General features: G+C 39.9%; 3 protein-coding genes and 1 non-coding gene across 7 annotated transcripts; 2 read left to right on the forward strand and 2 right to left on the reverse strand.

Moving 5' to 3' along the window:
- Positions 1–2,796: 2,796 nt before the first annotated feature.
- eif4ebp2 (eukaryotic translation initiation factor 4E binding protein 2) lies at positions 2,797–7,189 on the reverse strand. Its single transcript, XM_023808096.2, has 3 exons — positions 7,057–7,189; positions 6,098–6,277; positions 2,797–5,025 (listed from the first exon to the last, which is right to left on the reverse strand). The coding sequence occupies exons 1-3, from the start codon at positions 7,187–7,189 to the stop codon at positions 4,994–4,996; spliced, it is 345 nt and encodes a 114-aa protein (XP_023663864.1). The 3' UTR covers positions 2,797–4,993.
- A 159-nt stretch (positions 7,190–7,348) lies between these two features.
- lrrc20 (leucine rich repeat containing 20) lies at positions 7,349–14,182 on the forward strand. 4 transcript variants are annotated; one of them, XM_023808093.2, is made up of 5 exons: positions 7,349–7,480; positions 10,965–11,077; positions 11,535–11,684; positions 12,206–12,373; positions 13,346–14,182. In XM_023808093.2, exons 2-5 carry the CDS (start codon positions 11,008–11,010, stop codon positions 13,480–13,482), a joined length of 525 nt encoding a protein of 174 aa, XP_023663861.1. In that variant the 5' UTR covers positions 7,349–7,480; positions 10,965–11,007; the 3' UTR covers positions 13,483–14,182. The 4 variants fall into 4 exon arrangements, with proteins under 4 accessions (XP_023663861.1, XP_023663862.1, XP_023663863.1 ...); XM_023808094.2 differs by having other exon boundaries at positions 7,398–7,480; positions 9,276–11,077; XM_023808095.2 differs by lacking the exon at positions 7,349–7,480 and adding an exon at positions 7,487–7,859.
- A 502-nt stretch (positions 14,183–14,684) lies between these two features.
- Positions 14,685–14,756, reverse strand: trnaw-cca (transfer RNA tryptophan (anticodon CCA)). The gene has a single exon. It is a non-coding gene; the product is annotated as a tRNA-Trp (tRNA).
- Positions 14,757–16,066: 1,310 nt separating this feature from the next.
- On the forward strand, positions 16,067–26,108 carry LOC111841906 (inorganic pyrophosphatase 1). Its single transcript, XM_023808041.2, has 11 exons — positions 16,067–16,254; positions 16,645–16,709; positions 20,101–20,154; positions 20,263–20,382; positions 22,757–22,843; positions 22,933–23,059; positions 23,143–23,270; positions 23,437–23,516; positions 25,243–25,312; positions 25,484–25,523; positions 25,820–26,108. Exons 1-11 carry the CDS (start codon positions 16,194–16,196, stop codon positions 25,849–25,851), a joined length of 864 nt encoding a protein of 287 aa, XP_023663809.2. The 5' UTR covers positions 16,067–16,193; the 3' UTR covers positions 25,852–26,108.
- Positions 26,109–26,878: the final 770 nt, after the last annotated feature.

The following is a 26,878-nucleotide window of genomic DNA, read 5'->3' on the forward strand; positions in this document are numbered from 1 at the left end:
AAACTGTCCATATTTATATATATATATATATATATATATATATATATATATATATATATATATATATGGACAGTTTTGAAGACTAGGCATTAAAACCCAGATTATAAGAAATTACTAATTATTATAAACATCATACCAGCTGGTCTGCATATCACTTCCAAATACTCAATACAAAAATACAAATTTTATGCTTCTGAGGCAGAGAATTTTTGCTAATTCTCAGAAATTAAGACATGTCCAGTGATATAGTGACTGGAGAAGCATTTTCTTACTTTCTGAAAGTTAGTTAAATTATTTAAAAGCCAGCCGAGTGACTGAATGCCAATCGGAGTCTTCAACAATGTTAACATGTTTCTATATGCTGCATGCAGTTCATTATTGGTGTGTGAAAATTATACCCATTTAGCCTCTCAAACAAATCCTGTCCTCAGCCCTAGGTTTACAGGCAGCAATGGGATCTAGAAAGATAGAAATATTTACAAGTACAGCAAAGTATTTAAATGAGAATGAACTGTTGCAAATGGGCATGATGATGAATTAATACTGGATGATACTCCACTGAGGCAATAGTGACAATTATTGGAAAAAAATACAATGGTTGCAAAAATAACCATGTATCAGACCACTGTGTCACAATAGCTTCTATAATAATACCCTGTTCTTGTTTTCTCAGCCTTTGCACCCGGCATCAGTAAATGGCTAAACTCAGAGAGCTTTCTGATCATATTTTTGATTTTTTTTTTTATACTACAACTACAGAATAGCCAAACGCATCTTGTTACTTTTCCAGGTATTGAGAATGTGAATCAGAAAGCTTTGTAATGCCATTTTATACCCACAATAAGCTCTAGCGGAGAAAACTGTGAAGAGGTAGTTATTCCACATGTATTTACGGCCGAAGGACATTAAAACAGTTTGTTCAACAGAACTTCCATCATATCCCTGACTGTGGATTAAAGTTGTCTCTTTTGCAGTGGCGTGATTTATTGGTTAAGTGTAATATATATTTCTATAAAGATATTTTTTTTTACTAATAAGACAATTTGTTAATTTTAGAACTACAAGGCTGCTGTTCTTAATAAACAGGTAAACAGAAGTATACTCCGAAGCAGAGATACACAAGTATCTCCCAAGCCAGTCCTCAGCGACCCACATCTGGTCCACATTTTTGCCCCTCCCAGCTTCTGGAGCAAAAACGTGGACTGCTGTGGGTCCCCAAGGACTGAATTAGGAAACACTACAAAACTACTGGCATCAATATAACAATTTGGGGGATACGCTAAGAAACTTCAGCTGCTATTTTGAAATATTCACATCTCAACTGACATCTCAGCTGCCAAAAGTCATGTGACTCATGTAACTGTTACACAGCAAGAACTGAATATACAGTAGTTCATAATATAATATGTATCTTTAATTTGAATGCAACCCAAGCCAAACTGCTACAATTTTTGCGTGTCAACCCATTGAGCTGCCTGCCATTTCTGAGCAAATGAGAGGTATTCCTGAAGAATCTGTAAAACTATATAACCATGTCAATTCTTTAAGATGTTGATTAATTACAAATTGATTATATGATGATAATTTTGGCAGAAATTCTCAAATGTGCTTTTAAAATTTATCATTAAATCTGCAAAAAAAATATATAATACATAGTAAATCTTTCCACCTAGTGACACGATATACTTAGATCTGTTACATAATCAATATATCTGTCTTCTTTCAGTTCAAATAAGCAGGAAGGTGACATAATACAAAACACTACATGCAAAGTTTTTACCTGTAAACATACTGACGGAGTAGATTTGGATGTGAATTCTGGGACTGTTAGATTTTTCACATCTCTTATGACGTAACTACAGGAAACATGTGGGTTAGAATAGACAGGCACTAAAGATCTGACAAGGTTCTGGACAATTCTTGGCTTATGTATGAAAAGGGATGATTTATTTTACGGGTTCGTGATGTTAGTGACTGACTTATCTTTGACAGAAGAGAAAAAAAAGGTCAGAAAATTTAAGGTGTCATTTTATCCGTTGTTCAGCAAACGAGTTTACTGAATAAAAAAAATGAGAGATGGGTTCAAGAATTGAGGAGCATTTTTTGGGGGAACAATACAAGAAGCATGCGTATAATTCTGTGAAATCTTCAGGGTTTACATATACTGGATAGCAGTATTATTTAGCTTTTTATGGCAATCACTCCAAGAAAAATTTTATGTTAATCCCTCCAAGCTTCCAAGCACTTATGCGGTGCAGCCCTGTGGTGATTCACAGTTAATGTCCCTTGATTTTCAGATGCCAGCATCTACAGGAAATCTTAAAATATTAGAAAACTACTTAACATGAATTTGTACCATTAGCTAAGCAATATCTTGCACAGCAGTGTTAGAGTGACAACTGAAATTCTGTTTGACACCCAAAAGGGAAATATTTAAATATGGAACAGGAAGCACAGTGCACCGGTAGTTGGCGGTATTGCGAAAATGCTGTCAGATCAAGTTCCCCAGGGTTGAATGTGACGCTTTATGCACTTAATCTGAGCTCCTCAAGGAACAAAAGAAATACCAAGCCTTCAAAATGCTTCAGTTGTGCACAGTATGCAAATCACACTGGATGAAAAACAATGATTTGCCAGTTGACAAACTATCCAACATATTCAACTACAAAAAAAAATAATTCTTTGAGAAGAAAACAATGGGATGTAATATAAAAAAAAGTTGTGAAAGTGACGCAATAAAGCCTCAATGGTCGAATTCAAAATCACAGACAGCCATCAATGATAAAAGGCCCAATATTTAAGTCTCAAACATCTGTATTTTAATAATGATTCTAGAACATTGCTTTTTAAAAGGGTTTGTTCAATGTTTAATTTAATTGAAAAAAAATGTATCATTTGTCAAAATTGTAGCTTGCCATTTATTGCATGATGCAGAATCCATGGTATCTTACATCAAGGTGGATGTAAGATACATTATTTACATTTTATTTTCTGTATCGAGTTACTGTAAACCTACAAGGGTGGAGCTTAGTTCACATTGTACAAATTAAACATGACATAGTTCACTTCCCTGACTGCAAAGTAAAACCATAAATTTGGATATTTATTTATTTTTTTTTGAGTGGGAGGAGACCAACATACAACCTGGAACATTCTGTCTATCTTGGTAGGTAACTAGGCAACCAAAACCCAGACAAGCACTAATGTGTGGCATTATTTTATATTAAATCATTTTGGAGACATATCCACAGTTCTGTAAAACAATGAGCACAACCTCTGACCTGATCAATTTATATTGGTAACTGAGAATGAACTACAATATCAAAGCAATTTCGATGGTTTTACAGCACATGGAATGGACATATTTCAAAGAAAAAAAGTAACTCACTTTAAAATGGACAAACAAAAATAGAAGACAAGTGCATAAGTATGGAAATGGAATAGAATTTGAAGGAAAATAAATGAATACTGCAGGAATTACTGTGAAACAGTCATCAACCAATTTAAAATTAAATTGCATGTTATACATCTTAACCCAATTTTATATGCAAAATAAGCTGGAATCAAAATGTGAATTTTAATAATACCAAACCTGTTTGTATCTAATGCCTAATTTACTTAAGATTTCCAAATTTAAAAATATCACTTGGATTCAGTTGATTTCTACAGTTCATCTACATCCACGGAATTCAATTAATAGTCTTTAGTGTAATTCCATCAAAACTTTAAACATCCACACTGATGGAAGTACAGCGTTGCTTTAAAACCTCAATAAATCAATAAAGCTAAACTGGAATATATATTCTGTGTTTACTTAAACAGCTTTGAGCCTACCTTTAAACTGAATAGACCCCAGTCTTCGAATGCGTCAAACTTCAAATGCAGTAACTTCAGTGTATAGATAAGATAAATTTAATACAGGGTAAAATTTTAAAATTTCAATAAATCCATATCGAAATACATCGGTACGTGTAATTTTAAAATCATGTTGCACATACTGCACATACCTTCTACTGTTTTCCAGACCATTTTGGGACCATTGTTATGCCGTACTCTGCTGCAAATAGTCACTGGTGTTATTGCCTGGACAGCAAAACCAGGGAAAAAAAACACACCTAACAATACCGGAGCCATTCCAAACAGAAAACTGAACAGTGGGCTCAATGTCTGTGGGGGTCAAAGGGAAATTCTAGGCTTGGAATGACACAAACATTCTGCTCTTTCTGATAATAAATGCAGGATATCGTGCCAGATTTCCTTAATCACTACACTAAGGACCTACAGCCCAAGATTCAGGTATGTTGCATTTCCATTGTCCGAACCCTTGCTATGCTGCTAGCTGTAAGCTGCTGACTACACTGGAGAACGAATTTTGCCGTGATTGACACCCTGTCTGTACAGTAAGGGGAAACCAAGCATGCAGGTGGAAGAAAGAGTAGATTAAGATCACTTCGCAATCAACGAATTAACTTGGCAGAGTTTTGTCTTAACGGCATCCGGCTGTGTAAAAACTCTCCATAACATCTCACCCTATACAATGTTGGGTTTCAGTTTCTTTTTTTCCCCACCAATAATCGTGAACCAGAGATGAATGATAGGACTGGTTTTTTAAACCAGCTTGCATTGGTAAGGCAGATTTCTCAGATCTTGGTGTTGGTCTCACTGTGGTGTGGTTTGGGGCAGGGGGGGGGGGGGTTGGGGATGTCCTGTGTGAGATATTCAGGGCTGGGGGGAGAGGGAGCACATCAGCCGAGCCGCGTTACATTATACGACACTAAAATCTAGCCCGTGACATGACCTGAAAAATTTGACTTCCCCATTTATCGCACTGTGAGGGACCTATGGTTCTACATCTACCCAATAGACAGAACTTGCACCCAGCTACCAAGGACAGAGAGCAGCTATGGAGCAGCAGAGCTATAGGCGTTGGTCTATACAGGCCCCTGTGCTTCCGAGCAGGTGCTAGGTGAAGGCATCTTCTCAGCTTCTCTTCTTAGATGTCCATTTCAAACTGAGCATCTTCGCCTTGAATCGAGAAAGAGATATGTGAGGACTCTTATTCTGAAGGCACATATTAGGTTAATATTGGTTTAAACAACAACAACAACAAAAAAAAGCATATACAAAGAAACTCATGATTATGTACCAAGGCAAGGTCATGTGACTATGCTAATATTATATATGGATAGGGGATCCAATATTAAACGTGAAAAAAGTGTTTTTTTTTATGTTATTCATCTTCTTGTTTTGTTTAACATTTCATATGTTAGCTCTTATTTAAGCTGGCCTGAGACTTCTCCAAAACGATGTACAATTTTACCTTTTAAATGGCTGCTTATCTTCTACAGAATAAGTCCAACAACAATGCCCATCTCTGGGCCTTTGGTATCATGCTATTTCCAGTTTTACTTTTATTCTACGGCAAGTAAACTCAACACTGACCTGTTTTACCAGGCAGAATCAGTGATCTGTTAAAGTGGGCTAGGTTTTATAAGTGAACATTTCTTGATTCCATTTGCTCTTGGTATACAACTAAGCTGTCTGACCCATGCATAAGAGCCAGAACTTATTGTATACATTACGCATATGGTACATTACAAAAGACAATTTACTCTACACAAAAAATGGATTGTATAGGAAAGTCACTTGCATTGTACGCCCAAAAGTAAAATTACTTAGCAGCCCCGAAAAGTGCATTATTTCTACTGTACTGGGTGTCAAACTCCAGTCCTGGAGGGTTGGAGTCCTGCACAATTTTTGGTTTACCATCACTTAACACACCTGATTCAGCTGCTTGTGCTAATTACCACACAGCTATTGAGCTGAATCATTTGTGGCGGAAAAGGGAACGAACTAAGATACACAGGGCTACGGCCCTGCCCTGTGCTAGATGAAGCCACAGTCTTTATAAGGCTGACGTTATTTTTCATCATTATCCTCAGTAGGAAAACACCATTAGGGTTAGACATTAAATTCTTGAGACTGAATTGAAGATATTGCGTATTATATATCATATTGTATTATAAATGTCAGCTGATTATATTTTACGTTTAAAAAAAAAAAAAACATCGTTTATTATTGCGTTCATTGTAGTTACCCAGTGTCGCCTTCCCGTCGTGGTTGTTCGCATGATTGGTGGCTTCGGTCTGTTTGTTGTCGCCGATGAGAGTCGGGCTGGTCACCCCCGGGATGGCTGGCAGCCGCGCCGGGGGGGTCTGCGCGACCGGCGAATTGCGCCGATCTAACAGGAACTTGCGGTCATAAATTATGCGGGTACCTGAGGAAATGAAGCGCACTTGGCTTTGTTTTGTCGGCACGATCATCATTAACAAATCGCCTTGATTATTTCGCACAGGTGCGTACGAAAAGGACGCATAACAATTAAAGCCGTGGAGTCGGGAAAACGAATAAGCATTGCTAAAGAAGTGGGGGTGAAAGGGCACCCGACAGAGGAGAATAATAGACTTCGTATTGATTTTCTCGGAATAAAAAAATAATACTCAATTCCGAAGGTAGCCTATTAACAGTTATTTTGCAGCTCGACAAGTGACATTAAAACTCTCAAACATAAATATTTTCTCCAGGATATTAAACAACAATAAATGACTTTTTGAAACACTTTGCTTTGTCTTGCCATCTCCGCGCGGCCGCTCATTTAGTTCGAACACCGGCGGTCCGGCTCCGCACCATAGTCAAACGGGACAGCGGAGTTAACCGATCACCACTGACACTAACAACACTAATTAGTCGCAACGTCGATTTAACTTGAGCAGCCTCTGATTAAAGTCCTTTCCGGAGCTAGCACTGCCTTAACGCGGACCCGTGATCATCTGAGATGGATGCATAGACGGATGGATGGACGAGTGGAGAAATCGTCACACGCAATGTATTTTTAATCTACATGCATTGCATGGCGGGTCTATCGGGGGCTTTGTTTTACTTTTCTCATCTGCCAACCAGTTAGGATTTAACAGCGGCCCATGCCGACAAGCCGCAGACATCCGGACCGCGTCCAGCGCTCAGCCTCCCGGGTGAAGGCGGCTTGGGCGCCGTTACCTCCTGGGGTGGTGGAGAACAGCGTGCCCCCGGGAGTGGTGCAGTAATCGTGAGGTAGCTGTGTTGTGTCGCTGATCAGCACCGTCCTGGTCGGGATGGCTCGGCTTTCACTGTACTGACGACGGGCCGACATTTCGCTTTTAACGCTTCCGCAGCCGCGACGCTGTTGTTATCCGGAGGAAAGGTGGACGATCGGGGCGCCTCTTGTTTCTCGCTTGAACTTTAGGGTGTTTCTTATTCGTTCTTTTTTAATTTCCCCCCTCCGTCCGCGCTTCCCCCCAGCCGTCAGCACAGTCCCCCCAACCTTCCGCCCGGAAGCACAACACGACCGAGGAGAAGGAAATGAGGTGACCGGGCTGCGGTGCCCCTCCAGCCTCTAAAGCAGTCCGCCCGGCAGGCTCATCCGCCTGCTTCTCACCAGGAAGTATGCATACATACTTTTGCTTTATGCACTTCATGAAACGAGAATAATTTCTTCCAGTGCGGTGTTTTAATGACAGTCAGGTGGTGGGGATCGAGTTACTGTAGCGCAGTGGACTGGGGTTCTGCTGCTCTGCATGTGCACGGCTCCGGTTTAGATAGGGAGGATAGCTAGTTTAAAGGGATTCAGGGCATATCACTGCCACGATCGGCAAATGCAGCTGTTGTGGCTGCTAAAAATACACGCAACTTTGCAGATTTGTCGCCAGAGCTTGGAATCGTTTGGTTCGCGAGCTGAGGGGGGGCAGGTTCCTCGTGTTGCTGGGACCGCGGTGTAGACTTAGCTATCCGGCCCTGCAGAGGAAGGAGTAGATTTGCATTGGGTAAGTTAGCTTAACTAGTCGTGCATTGCAGGATTATACCTTGATGCTGAATAATATTCGGCAGCTCGGTGAGTTTTAAATACATACGACATAGAAGTGAAACAGTGTTATAATTTTTTTTTATTATACATAAATGGACAAGTAATGTAATCTGATAAGCCTTAAAATGGGCTGGCTATTTATCGTATTTTCTTATTTCTTTTTTAGAAATCTTGTTAGAATAACAAAAAATTAAAAATATTTAAATAGCCAAATGAAATGACTAGGGAAGTCTTAAACCTCAGTCCTCGTGCTCAAAATTCTGTAGGAAGGCCTGATATTTGGGGTGATTCCATTTAATTTAAAACTATAGTGTGTGTCTGTGCGTGTGATGAGACTGAACATTGTGTTTACACAGTATATATGACAAGATCCTACATTTACACATTTTATGAAGCACTTCTGATTCAATAGGCTGTACCAGTGGCGTAGGCAGAAATTGTATTTTGGGCGGACCATTGAAAAAGTGAGCGGGCCTATATTTTTTCCTAGAAAAAATATTACTTAAATAATAATTAAACCTTAGAGAGTAGAAAAAATAATAGACAAACAAACTGCAAAAACACACCTTTATTTTGCAATATTCGGCAAAGGCAATAACAAAACACCGTCTAACCATCATGTTCAACAGTGCTCAATAAAGGCTAGACAAACCACCAGCATAGACAATAACCTGTCTATTTTATTCAGGTTAGTCAGCAGTGCAGAGCAGACAGTTCACCCGAAAATAAAGTAGGCTAAAAGTAAAAGAAATTAAAATAATGAAAACTCTCAGCAGAGAACGGTTTGAAATAAATAAATCAGGTTTATATGAATATATATTTTTTAATACATTTGAATAATAAAAATAAACTAAAAATGTATTTTGATCAAACTTGCCTGGGTGGGCCAGGGAGTAATGTGGGCGGGCCAGTGCTGCCCTGGCCCATTACTGGCTATGCGCCTGGGCTGTACTAGTGGACTTAACAATTCTCACGTTTTCTGAAATGTTTCCGCATGTCTTACATCCCAAAGACTTCTTGATTTGACTATGGAACCTGTGGGTCTGCCATACCAATAAGGCACCATATGGCACTGTTTTTAAACTCGAGCTGCTGATGACTGTATGTATGTATCTATGTTTGTTTTAATTGCATTGGCTTAACTGTTCAAATTAGTAGTTTATCATATTATTATTAATGATTAGCTTCAGTGCAAACACGTCTGTACAATGGTGGTGCTTGTTGAATGTGTATCGGAAATACATGCAGCATTAAAATTGTAATATTTGTGAATGTAAACATTTGATTTGTTAATAATAATAATAATTAATACTTTATTGATCCCTGTTGTAAAATTCTCTTTTCACTCCTCTTGCTCTCCATGAAATGCATGTAGGTGAGAGCATGCTTGGCTGCAAACGGCTCATCTTGTGGCACCCAGGGGCTGGGGGATAAGGACCTTACTCAGGGACCCACAGACACGGCTTTTCTGCCAAGACTGGGCTCGAACCCGCGACCTTCCGATAACAGGAACAGCCCACTTCACCCCATGTTCAAATATTGATTTCCTTTTCATGCTCTTGTATGACTTCACTTGCCATACACCATCTCTTATGAGCTGTATTATTTCTATAGAACTATAACAGGGATGTTGCATCATGGTGTTCATCTGGATAATATTCCATTCATAAGTGAACTTCTTAGCCAAAGCCTTTGAATAACTTCAATACTAACGTTAAATTAGCTAGCGTCTTTGAAGTACAAGAACCAGTTAGTTACTCTGATATGAAAAATATTTAACATGGATTGGATTTTATTGGAGCCCAAGTATTAATTCATAATGCATGTACATTGACTCTTTGCAGAGTCAATGCAGGCTCTGGTTGGGGCTCTCAAAGACTGAGCAAGGAGTCTGAGTGTCTGGGCTTGTGAGTGTCCTGGATAAAAACCAAGATCCAGGCCGTTAATGTCTGTCTGCGGAGACGATGTCGATCACATCAAGAGGTTGAATTTCCTCGACAGCGACATTCATGCCTCTGGTGACTCTTCCTATGAAGTCAGCAGATGGGTTGGGAGAGCATGGGGGGTCATGAGGTCACTGGAAAGGGCTGTGTGGCTCCTGATATCTTTGCAAGAGGACGAAGGTCCAAATCTTTAGAGTCCTGGTGCTCCCTGTCTTGCTGTATGGCTGTGAGACATGGACGCTGTCCAGTGAGCTGAGACGAAGACTGGACTCCTTTGGTACTGTGTCTCTTCGGAGAATCCTTGGGTACTGCTGGTTTGATTTGTGTCGAATGAGCGGTTGGTAGAGGAGTCCCGAATGAGGCACATTACCTGCATTGTGAGGGAGCGTCAGTTACGGCACTACGGCCATGTGGCGCGTTTCCCTGAGGGTGATCCGGCTCACAGGATCCTCATTGCTGGGGACCCAAGTGGCTGGGCCAGGCCGAGGGGACGCCCACGTAACACGTGGCTGCTGCAGATAGATGGCCATTTCCGGAGGGTGGGACTGGGCCGCGTGTCGGCCTGGGAGGGGCTGCCAACTGGAATCCCGATGTGTTTCTTCGTCTGGTCGGTGCTCCCCAACCTGACCTGACCTGATGTATAAGCTCAAAATTGGGGTGAATAGTGTTTATGCTGGTCACATGTTCCAAAGCTAGTAAACTCAAAAGCAAATGTCAGGTTACGTTCTACTTCTATAACATACAGACTGAAGGATGTCTTGGCTAATCATGTTCTTACACTCACGACAAATTTCTATAAAATAGTCAAAGGAAAATCAGCTTTACTAATAACTCCGTACAGGTTAAATCTCCTTCGTACGAGTGACCTTCTAATTCAGCTTGTCTTTTTAGAAATATTGTTTTTTCTCTGCCCTGTCAGGCAGAGATCTAACTTCTCCCTCTCATAAAAAACAAGCCCTGCACTTCCTATAACCCTGAGTAAGACAAGTGGTTTAAATAGATGGATGGATGGATGGATGGACGTCTCTGTGCATCTTCCTCCAGCCTACATACAAGGGTTGGATCATCTGCTAAGTTCCCACCGTTACCATTAGCAAAGTTTCGCACCCGTTGCCTTTCAGAAGCAGACCCAAGCCTCCCTTAAGTGTGGCAGTCCGTGATAAGATGGGGGAAGCTGTGGCGAACGTGGCCAGAAGAATCAACGCCACCGTGGAAGAACAGAAAGACACACTGGGTAAGTACAAGGAAAGTGTGGTTATCCCCCATATTCTGCATTGCCACAATATATGCAGAATTAAATCCTCAAGGAGCACCTAGTCTCTTAATGCTGTAGATGATGCCCAGTCTTGAGTAAAAACTCTTAGAGATGGAACTTTGTAAAGAGAAAGGCAACATAGACTGATATCCTGTTCAGGATTTCAACCCTGTACTGGATTAGATATTCAAGAAGATGGTTTGATATGAAAATAACCATTTCATAGCTCAAGTGGTTTGAATATAGATCCCTGACAACTCTAGCACAGCAAACATTGACATGAACATACATTTACGTACTTGCTGCAGGCAGATGATGATGGGATAGCATGAGCTAATGAAAATTATTGCAGTTCTACATTGAGACAACAGGTGTCAGTATTGCACAGTTTTCAGTGTTACCCTCACTGTGCTGTTTCTTTCTCTTTTCCATATAGATCTTTCAAACTGCAAACTGATTAGTTTTCCAGAGGGAGTCTTCAAAGTACTAAGGACTGTAAATGACAAGATTCTTGTCATCACATTAGCAAACAATGAATTGAAAGCTATTAGTAGCAAGTTTTTCACCACCTTTACTCAGTTAAGAGGTACGTTATCTCTGCAACGTTTGACGCAATGTTTGGGTTTTACATACGACAAGACACCACTGTACACCATTGTTTGTACAGATAGTTTATCCTCGTTCTTTAGCCTCTTATTAGACTTGTAGTAACAAAGAGAATCCAGAATGCAATTAAAAAGATATATTTAAGACACTGTCTCAGAAAAAAAAATGAATTCAACTGTAGAATAAGAATACATATTCTGCATATTAAAATAGTGTCATTCACTGGGTTTCTAACACTGCAGCAGTGAGGTCACTGGTTAAACACACATAACTCAGTGATTGTGCTTGATTGTGCTATTGTTCTAGAGACCATGTTTTTTAAAAAAACTGTAAAATGGCATGACATATGGATGCAATGATCATTGAATGATTGTTTTATATTGTAAATTTTTTGTTATTTTATTATTTATAACTTTAATTTGATACATTTTAACTTGAAATGATACATTTTAGTATACATTTGTTGAGTAAGTGAATTGGCCTGTCTTTCTTGTTTTTCAGAATTGGATTTAGAAGGTAATGTTCTGAGCAAGCTCCCAGATTCAGTGGGTGAGATGCAGCACCTAACAAGCATAAACCTGGCGAGAAACAAGTTTTCTTTGTTTCCCGAAAAACTGGCGGAAATCCAAACCCTTGAGAAAATCAGTTTGGAAGGAAATGAAATCACCGGTAAATAAAACTAAAATAGCTCTTAGAGAGAGGAAGGAACAATTTCTGTTCAGTCACTTAAAATGCTTATGGCAGTTTATGCGCAAAACAGTTATTGAAAAGTGCATTTTATGATTGCATGAATTCATAGTGGTTCTGTAGTTGCTACATAAATAATTGAGCAAACAACAATAAGCAATGATTGTCTAAACTGTGAGACATCCTGACATCCAGTAGTGTTTGTCTTTTTTTGCTGTCTTAAGTTTAAATGTTTGTCTTGGGTGTTCTTACAAACAAGGATTTTTTTTTAAATCTTATTTTGCACAACAGTGCACACTGAAATATATGACACATGATCTTGTGCTTTGTTTAAGCATCCCACCACTAAGAGTTGGGTTACAGAATGGTGTGTGAAGGAACATCAGTCAGGTGTCACATCAAGTTTGTGGAGAACAGCTTTCAGGATAAGTGATTGCTGACAGCCTTGCTGTTGGTGGCCCTGGGCCCTGGGGCCTATGGATGGGTAGGGATTTAATCACATGATCTATATGGAAAGGCAGAATCGGTACAGGATAATGCAGAAATGAGGCTATTGGTGAAGAAATAGGATATCTTACCCTTAAGCCAATAAAAAGGACCAGTGGAGCGTAACCAGTAGGGTGTGGTTAAAGAGGACATTGACCATACTGTTGAAGATATCTGTGATTGATATCATTGAAGAGAGAAGATTGCCAATGCAAATGGTTTAATTTTTGCTGGAGGATGAAAGATAGTGGAACTTGGAGCTTTAGATAAGGAAGAAATGGAACAGAAACTGCCGTGAACAGGTTGTGTGTCTTGGCTAGAGCAGCCATGTTTACGGAGAACAATAATTAACGAATGAGAATTATAGGTGCGGGAGTGGAATGGCTTATTTAACGGAATAGCGAGGTGTTGTCAATGGTTCCGTGTGTTCTCTTACCAGGTAGTACCCTCTCTGTTTTTGCTACACAGACGTGCCGGTCGGGAAGCTCTCCTCCATGCCTGCACTCCAGAGCATCAACATGAAATCCAACCCGCTGGACAAAGGCCTCTTTGCTGCTGTTCGACCGTCCCTTAAATTTGAGCTGCTAACAACAGACGATGAATAAGAAGCATGTTTGGTCTAAGCTGCATTTGCATGGGACAAGAACCACAATCTTCATTTTCAAGATGCCTTAAGTGATTTTTTTGATGAGATCTTATTTATTTTGCTACAGAGTGAAACATGAATGTTTATTATGCATTTTATATTCTGAGTGTTGTTTATCTTCCATTGTGGACTTGTGAGATCAATGCCATTATGACAATCTGATGGAAATGAAATACTTTTGTTCTAACAAAGAGCAGTGAACTTATCTAGGCATATGTCAGGTGGAAGTTTGCTGTAAAACCCATCAAAATGGGCTTTAGACCTTGATGAACTCCAGAAAGGAACTTGCCTAGAGCAGGATTAACCTTTGGCTTGGATTGAATCTCTGAATCTATAGTTGAACTTAAATTGATTCATAACGCTGACTGTAAGTATATGCTGTCCAAGCTGTTCAAACAAATGTCCTCCATAAAGAAACACTCCATCAGTTATCACAAGAGATATTGCTATTGTCCGATAAACTGCAGGAGAATGTTTTAGCCTTTGAATTTGTATTGGGTTTCAGCTTGGGGAATAATGCAACATGTAGCACTGTGTTCAGGCCTGGACAGTTCTTTGTTTTTCATGCCTTGAATACAACTGAGAATTCAATTGCATGTACTGTTTATGGAGATGACTGGATTTTGCCTCATATAAAAAAATGAAAAACGTTAAAACATTTTCTTTGCACAATACATTTTACATTTCTGTGCCCTACGTGTTTTAAAAAATTGATCTTAATTCGCGCCTGATGATACCTATCCAGAAATGGAACCTGAACCAATCTGCTAACCAAAAAAATTCTTTAGTGATGTTACAAAACAGGTAACCATGTTGAGGTTTTAAATGTGTCCCAATGTTTAACGGATGTCCCCTAACTGCTTCCTCTGTCCAAAGGCTGGTCATCTGAACTAAAATATTGATTGCAAAACACAATTAGTATAATCAGCTGGATTAGTCAAGAAAAAAGCCTTATATATAAAGCAGCGCAGGAATCTACAGTGTAATCAGACGCCTTCAAAACGATGTATATGTGAGAGAGTGGAGTCAGCCTGTTCCTGGATCAGTGGCGGTCAAGGGCCTTGCTCAGCGCCCACTGTGGAAATCACTCTGCCAGCTACTGATCACAGGCACAGAGGCTTAAACCAAAGGGCTACACATCACCCCCCACTAAAAACACATTGACCTCGACGTGATTTGAACACGCAACCTTCTGATCTGGAGTCAGATGCGCTGCCATTGCGCCACGAAGTCTTGACTCCCAAATGTAGGATCCTTTACAGTATATCCCCCACACACACACACCAACTCTGCTACTGGTGCATGAAGTGGCTACTGTTTACTCAGTTGATAAATGTTTTGAAATGTTTGAGAACCATAATGCAGGAATGCTCTTCTGTGTGCTTGATGATCACATTAATGAAAAAGAAAAAATCATATCAGCATATCCCAGGTACAGCTGGGCACAAGGCGGGCAACACCCAGGATGGGATACAACCACTGCAGGGCAAACATACACTATGGGCAATTTAGAGATATTAGTCAATTTAATGGTTCACATGTTTTTTGGATTACAAAAGAAAGTAGAGTAGCTGGAGGAAATGTACACGTTACTGAAAGAACATAGGTGGGACCTGAACCCATGACCCAGGAAGTGGGAGGTAAAAGTGCTGCCCACTAGGTTATAATTCCTTTCTAACGAACAATTACTATGGACTGAAATACTTCACTAAGACACAAAAACCACTTCAGCCTAAAAAGGACACATTTGCTAATTCCCTGTCAAGTTATACTGAGCTGATAAAATCTTAAAGCCACTAACCAAATACAAAATCATATATACAACCGAACACTTTGATTAAAAGTATGTTAGACTTTTAACAGTTACCATTTGATGTACGTGGTGAAGGACAATGGCCCCGATATGGTTCCTGTCTTAAGCAGGTGTCTTAGACCAGTCAGTTCCATCTGCTGGAAGCTGCTATGTTTTTTTAGTAAAGGTATATATTTTTACTCCTATATACTAAGGTTGTTATGCACATTGCTAGAATACAAGGATGATGTGAAAATAAGCATGGTGCGACCATTGGTGCCAGGGTTCTACATGCAAGTGGTATTTTTAAAGTGCAACTCACGTATCCTTTTGGTTGGTAAATTTCTTACTAATTTTTAAATTAAATTAAGGATCTGTAACTAAGAATAACTGACAGAAATTTCAGGAATTCTAAGCCCACCAAAGTACCAAACCTTAATTTAATGTTCAGTAGTACATAAGACATTGGTTTTCCTACAACGAAAAGAGAAAACTATAGTTTTGCGTACAAAGAAAATCGAAGAATTTGAAGTTGATGGCAATTTTTTTTAATGATTTATTTCTTGTTTGTAATCTGAATATAGTGTGTACATAGGTAGAAATCGTCACAATAAAAATCGAAACAAGACTGTATGCAGTGGAATGTGCCGCATCGGATAGTACACATGACCACGTGCAGTAAATCGACCATTTCCAAGAAACGCCGCCGAAATGCATCATGGCCACGTTGCCATTGGTTGCGCATTCGCTCATTCGCGCATGCGCGTTGCACGCGCTTCCCTCCTACGGGTCCCTCTGTGACGGCTGTGCGCCCAGCGTTAGGAGGACCGTTGGACGGGAGTATTGCATCTGGAGACTCATTAAAGAGCTGTATAACCATGAGTTACACTACGGAAGAGAGAGGAAAGCCAAACACTCTGGACTTTAGGGTGTTTTTCAGTGAGTACCAGTTTTCTATTACTTTTGTTCACCCGTTACCATTCATTAGCATTTAGACTGTAGCGTGACGAAGCGCTCCGGTGTGGTAACGTTGTGAACCCGAGCCCGGCAGTAGCGTAAGTGCTGGTAGATATTAACCAGCCGCCTTTTCAATTAAAGTAATTCTCTATTAGATACTGCATGGTGCCAGTTCCAGTATGCTTTAAAATGAAAAGAATGTACAATGAAAGAAACTGCATGATGATATGCAACCTAAAGCGTTATTTCTGCTGAATCACTTGTAACATGTGGCAGGGTATCGATCTTCTTGCGTGTTTAAATAGCTTCTTACACGGAAAAAGGAAACAATCACCTTAAATGCTTATCTGATTACATATCGTGTGCCTGCAGAGAATGCAGAAGGGAAACCCATCTCACCCTTCCACGATATACCGATGTATGCAGATGAAGCCAAGGTAACATACCGTGCCCTTCCTCGTACCTGAACAACGAAGTCAAGCGAGTTTTATTGCATTTTGAACTGCATAAATACTTGATACTTGCCGTGGAACTCGTTTGTGACATTTGCAGGACTTAGAAATGTATAATACTACTCCAGTAATAGTGGCCTTTGGGTCTATGGTGCTGACTGACTAGTTAAATATCACATATCTAAAATGTGCAACAAACCTACAAAAATCTTTGAATTTTAATTGCTTAACTTGTAAAAATCATTGTTGATACAGTTACTAAATCAGCCATATTCCTAGTATATCTACATTCCTGTGCCAGCATACCGAAAAGCAGAACGATTTTTTTTGTTTTGAATCCAAAAGCTAAATGTATAACCTGAATATAAGTATGACCATAAAATGTGTTTATTCAATTATCAATGTGCGCAATAATACAGTTTCTATAACGGCAAATCAAACCTGATAAATAATTTCTTTATTAAATACCGACATACATACATGGTGTCATGCCGTGGTCTGAAGCTTTATTGTTTGGGCATGCTCTTTGATGGTAACCACCACTGCTTTAAAGGTTGAAGAGACGTTGGCACATTACCAGGTGTGGACTTGCGTCAGAGCAGTATCACTGAGGTGAACAAGGCCACTGATAGATCTTGCTCTCGTTAGTGTTAATGTTCCATCTTCATTATTATAGGAGATGGGATTTCTATGAATGAGAATGTGGCTTAAATCAGTCGCTTCCTATGCACTTTCTTTATTTTATTAAGCCCTTCAGCTGATACTGCTGTGTGTTGATCAGCTGTTAAGTGTTACTTTCTTTTTGCTACATAGAATTAAGTTGGTGTAATTATTTGTACAGTAAGTCACCTTTGTGTATAAATTCGATGGACATTAGATTGCCCTCTGAACATTCTGGTTCGCAAAGAGGGGGGTTGGGTCCTGTACTATGGAGACGGCAGATGTCTGTACCCAAGGTTCAGCGCAGTCTCACCAGTTGTTTATCTGCATAAGCTGAAACAACATAGAATGCAAGTGATTTTTAAAAAATATTGCAAATAATGTTTCTTCTTAATTGATTTGTTATATTACCTTTACAATATGTGATAATAAACTGTTTAGGCACCTAAAATTAGGTAAAAATGAGGGTTAAAATCCAGGAAATACGCAATTTCAAACTGAACTTGCCTAAATAACACTGTCTGTGTTGCATCCTGACCTTATAGGGTAGATTTATTAACATTGTTTTATTTTAAATTCTTTTGACATCAGTTTGCGCTTGTGTTCATTTTTTATTGGGTGTTTATGGACCATAAAACGTGTGTTCAGAATCATCATGGTATTGCCGAAAATGAATGGAATGTGTTTAATTGAAATGGATTTAATGCATGTAAGCAATGCATGTAGTATGAATGTTAGTGGTTCTCACCAGGTCTTACTGAAGAACTGTGTCGGTTGGGCTTGTGGCGTAACAACGGATGCTGCAATAGTTGGTTCCTATTGCAGGGTCTAAGAGAGGAGCAGTACATTAACACAAAGGTTATCATGCCTGTAAGTGGAAGTCTTGTAACATGGTGGTTTAGTGTAGTGTTTCCCAACTGGGTCCCCAGACACCCCCAGACAGGCCTCGTTTTTTGCTCCCTCTCAACTCTCTAAAATGTGGACTGTCTGACAGAGAGCTGGGAGGGAGCAAAAACCTGGACTGTCTGACAGAGAGCTAGGAGGAAGCAAAAACCTGGATTGTCTGAGGGTCCCTGAGGACTGGGTTGGGAAACACTGATTTACAATAGCTGACTTTTTCCAGCATTTGTTCCATATATAAAAACTGTTTTTGATTTCATTATTTCAGTGTAACTTTTGTCTTTTTTGGTGTCTTTGCAACCCCTACATCAAATATGTCTGCCTCTTGCAGGTGTGGTCTAGTAATCTTCAAAGAGGATTTCAAATTAGTTAATGGAATCTTCTTTAAAGGATTTGGATTGCCGGCTATTTTTAGTTCTTGGTTTCTAGTTAACATGGGGGAACTAAAACCTGGTTCATAGTTCACCTGCTGTTTATTTTATTTCGGGTTGGTTAAAATAGGGGAACCTCAAACACAGTGGAATGGTCTACAAGTGTGTGTGTGTGTGTGTGTGTGTGTGTGTGTGTGTGTGTGTGTGTGTGTGTGTGTGTGTGTGTGTGTGTGTGTGTGTGTGTGTGTGTGTTTTAAGCTTTTCAAAAACTAACCAGAACTAACAATTCTGTAATTTAGTTTGTGTAGTAATTTAGTTTGTGTCACAGCATTTACAGTCTCTTACTACACTTGATTTGACTACTTGATAACTTGAGTTATCGTAAAGGAATGTTTGTATTACTAAGTGCCCATTGTAATGATACTGTTACTCCCTAATGATGTAATAACATACAGCAATCTTGGATTATGGTACTAGCTGTGAAATAAAGGTTTTGGCCCGAGGTGAATGTGGTAATCTAGTTTTAGTTTTACATATAGTTGGTGTTCGTGCATCTCACCCTTCGTCATGCATGTATTTGAGTTGCTTGATAGTTTACCGTGTGCTGTTGATAAGATTAATTGTGTATGAAAGTCAGTTGTTATTATTGGTAAATCCAGGGTACCTGTGGTCATGGAAAACCTGGAAAAGTTTTGGAATTTTGAAATAATTTTTCCAGGCCCTGGATAAGTTTTGGAATTCTTGGGTAGGGAGGAAAAGTTTTGGAAACTAGCCTTGTTCAATTTTGTTTCCCGCTTCATTCCACAACACGCTAACAGAAATGTACGAGCGGAAGTCAATAGTTACCTACCTTGGTAAACATCCGTTTCCGGCACTTTTACCATGCAGATTTCGCGTATTTGAGGTCGCTGTTTTTTTGCTCGCTATTTTTGTTTTATTTATTTATTTTTATGTTTTTGACTCTGTTTGCCTCTACCAATCACAAGGTGCGTGTAATTATTTTAATATTGGGATAAATTTTCTTAATAATTGAACACAATTTGCACACTGGCTATTATTGTACCGAAAATTATTTTTACTTATTCAAATATTGTTCTATCTACTTTTAGTTTTACAAACTTGTGGGTTTTGGAAAATTTTCTTATGGTACTGGAAAAGTTTTGGAAAAGTCATGGAAATTTATTCTGCCAGAATCCTAACACTGCAGTTTTTGAGGGAATCCGAAAGAAGGTGAATAGTAACAAGTTAAATGAAAGATGAACTTCAATTGGGTTCCGCCTGTTGCTTCTGGGATAGGCTCTGGACCCCTGTTACCCTGCATAGAACAACTGGTTATGGAAGATGGGTGGGTGGATGCCTCAGAAGAGTTGGTTACTTAAGAAGTCGTGCTTCATTTTTTTTGGATTATTTAGGATACTTATTTACATTTATTTTTCTACTTTCAGAACATCTTCCATGCTGTCATTGAAGTTCCCAGATGGACAAATGCAAAGATGGAGGTATAACCTTAATTTGGTTAATAGCAGTTAGGGGAATCTTACCTCTGTCTAATGACTGCTGCTCAATAGATTATCCTGGGATAATTTGATGGCTCCCTCGCTTTTCAGATCGCCACTAAGGACCCACTAAACCCAATCAAGCAAGATGTGAAGAAGGACAAGCTGCGCTACGTCGCTAACGTGTTCCCGCACAAGGGCTATATTTGGAACTACGGTGCAATCCCTCAGGTCGGTGAATTGTTTCCATGCAGCAGGATGTTATATGATGTGGTGCTTGCAGAATAAATCAGGAGCGTTAGTTTATTTTTATGGTTTGCGTTCAAATTTCTGTCTACAAGCAACTCCCTCAACTTGCCCTCTGTAGGTGAGAGCAATCTGGCCACGAAGGGCAGCCATCCGTTACAGCATCCAGGGAGCTGGGGTTTAAGGGATTTGCTCAAGGACCCGCAGATGTGCCAAGGCCGGGCTTGAACCAATGACCTTCTGATTACAGGCACAGAGGCTTAGCCCACTGAGCCGCATGGTGCCCCCCTAAATTTACTGGGGTATTTCCATTTTTATTTTTTTTAATTTTTTTATATTTAATCCAGTCTATAGTCTTCTCTATAACTAAATGCAACAAAATGTTTATTATGAGGTTTTGTTTATGGTAATTAATAAAGGGCTTAAGATTTTGCAGGCTTGTGATCTTCTGGAGGTGTAATGCACCAAGCTGCTGATGGTCCCAGTAGGAGACCATGTCCAGCATTAGTCTGTTAGGTTTGTAATTTCAGCCTAAGGGTTTCCCTTGCCGCTGTCGTAAATGACGTGCTGCATGACATTCCTGTCCGAAGCCGATGACGCGCAGAAGCGTGGCGTGGCACCCGGACGCCCAGAACAAGACAGGCCCATAAAACGAGAGTCCAAAGTCTGGGGCTCCGTCCACTGGAGGAGGCCACGTTACGCACGTCGCTGTCGTTGGCAGGGCAGTGGGGCATCGGGCTTTTTCAGAAGCAATGGGGAGTTTCTCAGTTAATAATAATTATAATAGATGATTTCAGTGTATAAACTCCTAATGTAGTTCGGGAACCTGGTCCCTGGTTACAAGTTCCTGGTCTCGAGGGACTTTTGAAGCTCCTGACAACTTTCCTGTGTTGTTTTCACACCAAACAGATCTGGGACTTTCATGCTAAATTAGCATGAGAGACGCGAAAAAGCTCGTAGGATAACTTAATGCGTAATTCAACACCACATTGCTACCCCAAAACAATGGAGGATGAAGAACAGGACACAGGCTTTTGTTTATATTTCACTCGTACAACCCAAAACATGATTAAATTTCATAATTAAATCTGGCCGGCAGTTCAATCGATTGGTTTCGTAGAATAAAAAGGATGTAACGTTGTTCCGCTAATAAGCAATGACAAGTTACACTGCTGGCACTGGTGATGTTTGACAAAAGTATATTGCTTACCGATCTAATTTTCCAATGCAAAAACAGGGAGATGCAAGTAAAAAAAGTATTCATTTTCTTCAAGTGTAATTTACGCAAAAAAAATGTGCTTAATTTTTGCTCCACTGATTATATAATATTATATAACTTCCAGTTAGCGACAGTACTTGCGGTCAACCAGTCAGCGAGCTATTGCCGTAAGTTACCTCCCCAGATTGTGTTTGGTACTAAAAAGGGCTCTAGCTGCATCCAAAGAGCTACAATCGGGCCAAGTTCCTGCAGTGTGAACACGACATAAGTTCGTGGTTCTGGATAAAAGGTTCTCATTCCAGAAAAAAAATCCTGCTGTGAGAAAGGGCCCATTTATATAGCGCCTTTCACAAACCCAAAGTCGCTGAACAAAGGAAAGGGGGGGAAGAAAAAGATGAACATCTAAGCAGTTAAGGAAGAAGACAAATGTTCCTTAAACAGTAAGGTCTCCAAGTCATATTTAAAAGCAGCAAAAGCAGACCAGTCACAGAGACATTGAGGAGAATTCCAGAGACTGTTGGAAATGGCACTGAAGGACCTGCCACCCATATGAGAAGCCTGAAGGGGGCACTGAAAGGACTCTGTTACCCAAAATAGAGGCAAAGGGGTACAAGGTCATGTACAGCTTTGAAAGAGAGAAGCAAGATTTTGGATTTGATATTGGAGCAGAAGAGATCTTGTAGAGCTTACCGCTTGCTGTCGATAACTGATTTAGTGTCAGCTGACAATCATGCCTGTTGTGACACTGATGTAGAATCTGGTACTAAGGTTCTAACTATCTGGGATTGTGAAAGTACTATGGATAAGGAAACACTGCCATTGTCAAGGGTGGTTCTGTGTACAGTGGGCTGTGCATAGTGATTATATTCTTCAGTGGCCAGCCATACTACAGACGATAAGCCAGGCCATTCTTCCTTGATTTTTTTTTTTTCTCCCCTCAATGATAATCTAAAAGTGTCTTTCTGCTGAGTCCTGTTTTGAGAGATAATCACCAAAATCAGGAATGACTTTCACACGCAGAGAAATCAACAAGGACCGTAACCAGCTTCTACTATGAGATCAACCTCACAGTTCCAGTGTATTCTGTAGTCAGTCTTGTAGTTGGTATCAAACATAATTATACCCCCCCATCCTTTATAGACATGGGAAGATCCAGGACATAAGGATAAGGACACTGGTTGCTGTGGTGACAATGACCCAATTGACATATGTGACATTGGCAGCAAGGTCAGTATATGCTCCAGTTTGGTAATATTTCAGTTTTTGGACATGGATGTTTCTAAGGTAGTGATGATTAATCCCCTCCCCCCCTTCAGGTGTGCTCACGAGGAGAGGTCATTACGGTGAAGGTTCTGGGTACTTTGGCGCTGATCGATGAGGGTGAGACGGACTGGAAAGTGATCGTGATCAACACCGAGGACCCTGACGCCGCAGACTTCAACAGTATGAGCTTTTCCCGTAATTCACAGACCTGCAGCCGGGTGACCCAGCGTATGACGCGTCTCTTCTACTCTCGTTATTTCCAGGTATTGAAGACGTCAGGAGACTGAAGCCCGGCTACCTGGAGGCCACAGTGGATTGGTTCAAACGGTACAAGATCCCAGACGGAAAGCCTGAAAATCAGTTTGCGTTCAATGGAGAGTTCAAAGACAAGGTACCCCGTCCGGACGTTCTCAGTCTTCAGTCTTATGCTTCATCTGCCCCGTTATGGGCTCTCTGAAGTTTTCATTTGCAAAGAAATTGTTTGCACAACCCAGCTTTGAGTAAATTTGCTCTGTGTGTGTGTGTCTCTCTCTCTCTCTCTCGTGTTCTCCTTGTAGGACTTTGCTATCGAGGTAATAAAGAGCACTCATGATTTCTGGAAGGCACTCATCTCTCAAAAGACGGGAGAACTGAAATGGTGAGGAGAGACGTCCTCATTTCCCTTTGTGCTGCCCAACTGCGCCTCTGAGGCTCGGGTACTGATGTTGGTGTCTGATGGGGGGGGGGGAGGGCGGCGCTTCTCAGCCTCTACACTCCACTGTTCCCTGTTGGCTTAGCAGAGACTGTAAAGGGCTTCTACACTCCATACTTGCACTCAGAATCTGTACAGTGTCGCAGCAGGTTACTCATGAGAACCGTAGTTTTAGCTGTTCGGGAAATGGGAGTTTGGAGTTTGGATGTGAACTCGGCTCCCACATGACCAGTGTTGGGGAGTAACTCGTTACACAACCACTGTGTAGCGTTACTTAATGGAATTACAAAATGAATGTAGAGTTACAGTTACTAAGAAAAATACGTAAATTGCTAATCAGAATGTTAGTGATTACATTGTGATTGCATCCAAATACAGTGGTACCTCAAAACTCGAACTTAATCCGTTCAGAACTCCGGATCAAATCCTAAAAAGTTCGGGTTCTGATCGAATTTTCCCCATATGAAATAATGGAAAACCAATTAATTGGTTCCCGGACCCAAAAAATTACACCTAAATATGTTTGTTTTAGCATTTAAACACAAAATGAACCAGATAAAACAAGAACAGCATATACTGTACTAAACACATCTAAGGACATTTATCAAAACAGTAATTTGTAAAGTAAGGAAATAAATGTATCCAATGTGTGGAAAAAAAAGTGTCCTGCTCCGATCGTCCGCTTCTTCCGTGTGCCACGCCCCCTCGTTAACCACGTGTGATCAGCTGTTTCTGGTTGTTGTCATGAGTCCTCTGTATTTCATCCTCGTTTGTTTCCCCAATCCGGTTATTGTGTTGTCCATCTGCGTTTTGCCTGCCTTACCTGTAATTAAACCCCGTATTCCCCGATACCCTGACGTCTGCGCCTTTGTTTTCATTCCGTCCCCGCTCGTCATTACAATATTATTATATTAAATGTATTAATGGTTTATTATTAATATTAAAATAATTAATAAAATCTTTATTTTAAAATATATTTGATATAATAATAATTACTGTTACTGTCTATAATTGTCTAAAAGTATTTTTACTGTCAATATATGTATTCAGCTTATGTAAACATGCACGATGCTATCACAGCGAATACGAGGCTGAGACTGAAGTGTTACCCTTTATTTCCGCTGAGAGACGTGCCGCGTGACTCATTTCCCCGTGCGTACAAGTTATCTTAGGTTGGCGTTCATGGTTTGACTTGTGAGATTCAGATGGAGTACTAGGTAATTTTTTTTCCGAACCAGTTGGTTCGACTTTTAAGTAATTTGAGTTTTAATGAGTTCGAGAACTGAGGTACCACTGTATTCTTTTCTTTTCAGTAAAATGTAGAATAAACAAATTGCTTTGCATCTTTTCACTGTGCAGAAATGCTTTCTTCTGGCATATTTCCAGACTTTTCAGCTTTCCTTTTAGTTTAAAACATTTGTTGGAAAAGTAATCAAATGTAATAAGTTGCATTGTTTTATTGAAGTGATCAAAACATTAGATTTTTAACAGTGGAGATTAGCAATCTGTATTCTTAGTCAGGCCACTTACCAATTACTGTTAGCTGGATGGTGAGGGTGATTATGAAAGATGCTGGATGCTTTTTTAAGTTCGATGTGGGTAAACTTCATTCACTGCTGTAATGTGATTTTCTTCTATTAAATCGATCTCCACCTTTCTTGCACCAACACAGCATGAACACCTGCAATACTGACAGTCCGTGCTGCTGTACAGAAGATGAAGCCAAGGCTGTTATTCTGAGGGTGAGGTTCTTTTCTTTAGATCAACTTTCTCTGTTTGTCTCTGTTTGAAAGCAGCTGTGTTGTCCAGTTAAACAGGAAATTTAGAAAACATACTTAATTCCCTGACTTCTCTCTGCAAAGTGATTATTTTATGCTCAGTGTCTTAATTCTGATATTTTATACATTTATTAGACATGTCCTTTGGGTGCTGAAGATCCCATCCCATCAACAGGTGCGTAGTGAAGTCTTTTATCTAAAATTAACCCACTGAAAAAATAAGATTAAAAAAGATCCCTCTTGTTTCCTATGTTCCCTTATTCCCCGCTTGTCTCGTCTTCCCCTCTCCCTCACCTTTCTGGTGATCCCCAACCCTAGACTGGGGGTCGTAACAACCTTAATGCTGTTAAAGCAGTATATTCTGCATTCACTTATTACACAATACACAAATATTAGTGTCAATCTGTATTTAAGTGTACTTTTTATGATAAAGCTATAAAATTAAACTGTGCTTTTTTTCCCTGTTTTCAGTGGACAAATGGTTCTACTATGAGAAGAAATAATGTAGGATGAAGACTTCAAATGGACCAGAACTTAGACTTTAGATTGTTCTATTTTGAAATTTAAATGGCGTGTGGTAAATACTGTCCTCCTGGTTGGATTCTGAGTTTCCCCCCCCCCCCCCACATATTTGAGAACTAAAAGCTTATTTTACTTGTACTTATTTAATTAATTTGCTATACATTTTTAGTGTCCAGCTCAGAATCTGTTTAAAATGTCAGACCTCTGCAAAAACATGAGTAAAGATGTCTGAGGAAAATCTGTTTATTTCCCCTTGAATTTCTTTCTTCAACTTGGTGACCTTCAGACACATTCAGGCCCACTTTAGTCATTTTTATTTATAAAATTTGGAATTTCTCCATAAAGTCTCAGTGTAAAATGGCCAAAGTCCTGCTTTTTGCTAGTATTGAGTGGGTCTGGAAAAGAGGCTCCAGGGCTCTTAAATATTTGTGCTGTAAACAATGGCATATGGCCATGTTCCCATTGTCCTCTTGCAACACACAGTCTGACAACCTGTTCGGTTATTGAAGGGCTCGCTGCAAGCTCATTTTCACGGTGATCAATCCTGTGTTTTTGCTCAGAATATGAAATTTCGCTTTTGAAGAGACCCTAGTGGCTAGTTGTGGCATTGCTACACTTCCTCCTGTGGCATTTCCTTCAATGCTCATCTGCCAAGTAGCTTTTGTTGTTTAATGCAAATGCAATTCTCTGCCAAGTAGCTTTGCAAATGCAAAGCTTTGAGAATACAGATTTTTTTTTATGACACATATGGACATTCAGAAATGAGTACAGCACACAGTGGTTCACAGTTTGAATGATTTACCGTAAAATGATTCCACTCCTTTCATATTGAGGATGAATTTAGTACTGGGAGTCATTCACTTGCAGAAAATATTCAAATGGGAAAAGAGTAGGTTTCACTCTGCACACTCACTGATGAGCCATAAATCTGTGTGTTTTTGATTTATATAGCTATATACAAGTGGCAAGTTAAGACAGGGATTTTATGTCCGGTAAGTGCTCTCCTAA

This window comes from Paramormyrops kingsleyae, chromosome 20, assembly GCF_048594095.1.
Source record: "Paramormyrops kingsleyae isolate MSU_618 chromosome 20, PKINGS_0.4, whole genome shotgun sequence".
NCBI lineage: Eukaryota > Metazoa > Chordata > Actinopteri > Osteoglossiformes > Mormyridae > Paramormyrops > Paramormyrops kingsleyae.

Bases quoted from the DNA above. Each gene is read 5' to 3' on its own strand.
- lrrc20 (XM_023808093.2), top strand. From the start codon at position 11,008: ATGGGGGAAGCTGTGGCGAACGTGGCCAGAAGAATCAACGCCACCGTG. The intron at 11,685-12,205 runs GTACGTTATCTC...CTTGTTTTTCAG, and splicing joins CACCTTTACTCAGTTAAGAG to AATTGGATTTAGAAGGTAAT. The intron at 12,374-13,345 runs GTAAATAAAACT...TTTGCTACACAG, and splicing joins GGAAGGAAATGAAATCACCG to ACGTGCCGGTCGGGAAGCTC.
- LOC111841906 (XM_023808041.2), top strand. From the start codon at position 16,194: ATGAGTTACACTACGGAAGAGAGAGGAAAGCCAAACACTCTGGACTTT. The intron at 16,255-16,644 runs GTGAGTACCAGT...GTGTGCCTGCAG, and splicing joins GGACTTTAGGGTGTTTTTCA to AGAATGCAGAAGGGAAACCC. The intron at 22,844-22,932 runs GTCAGTATATGC...CCCCCCCTTCAG, and splicing joins TATGTGACATTGGCAGCAAG to GTGTGCTCACGAGGAGAGGT.
- eif4ebp2 (XM_023808096.2), bottom strand. From the start codon at position 7,189: ATGTCGGCCCGTCGTCAGTACAGTGAAAGCCGAGCCATCCCGACCAGG. The intron at 6,278-7,056 runs GTAACGGCGCCC...TCATTTCCTCAG, and splicing joins GTTCTCCACCACCCCAGGAG to GTACCCGCATAATTTATGAC. The intron at 5,026-6,097 runs GTAACTACAATG...TCTCGATTCAAG, and splicing joins CGACGGGAAGGCGACACTGG to GCGAAGATGCTCAGTTTGAA.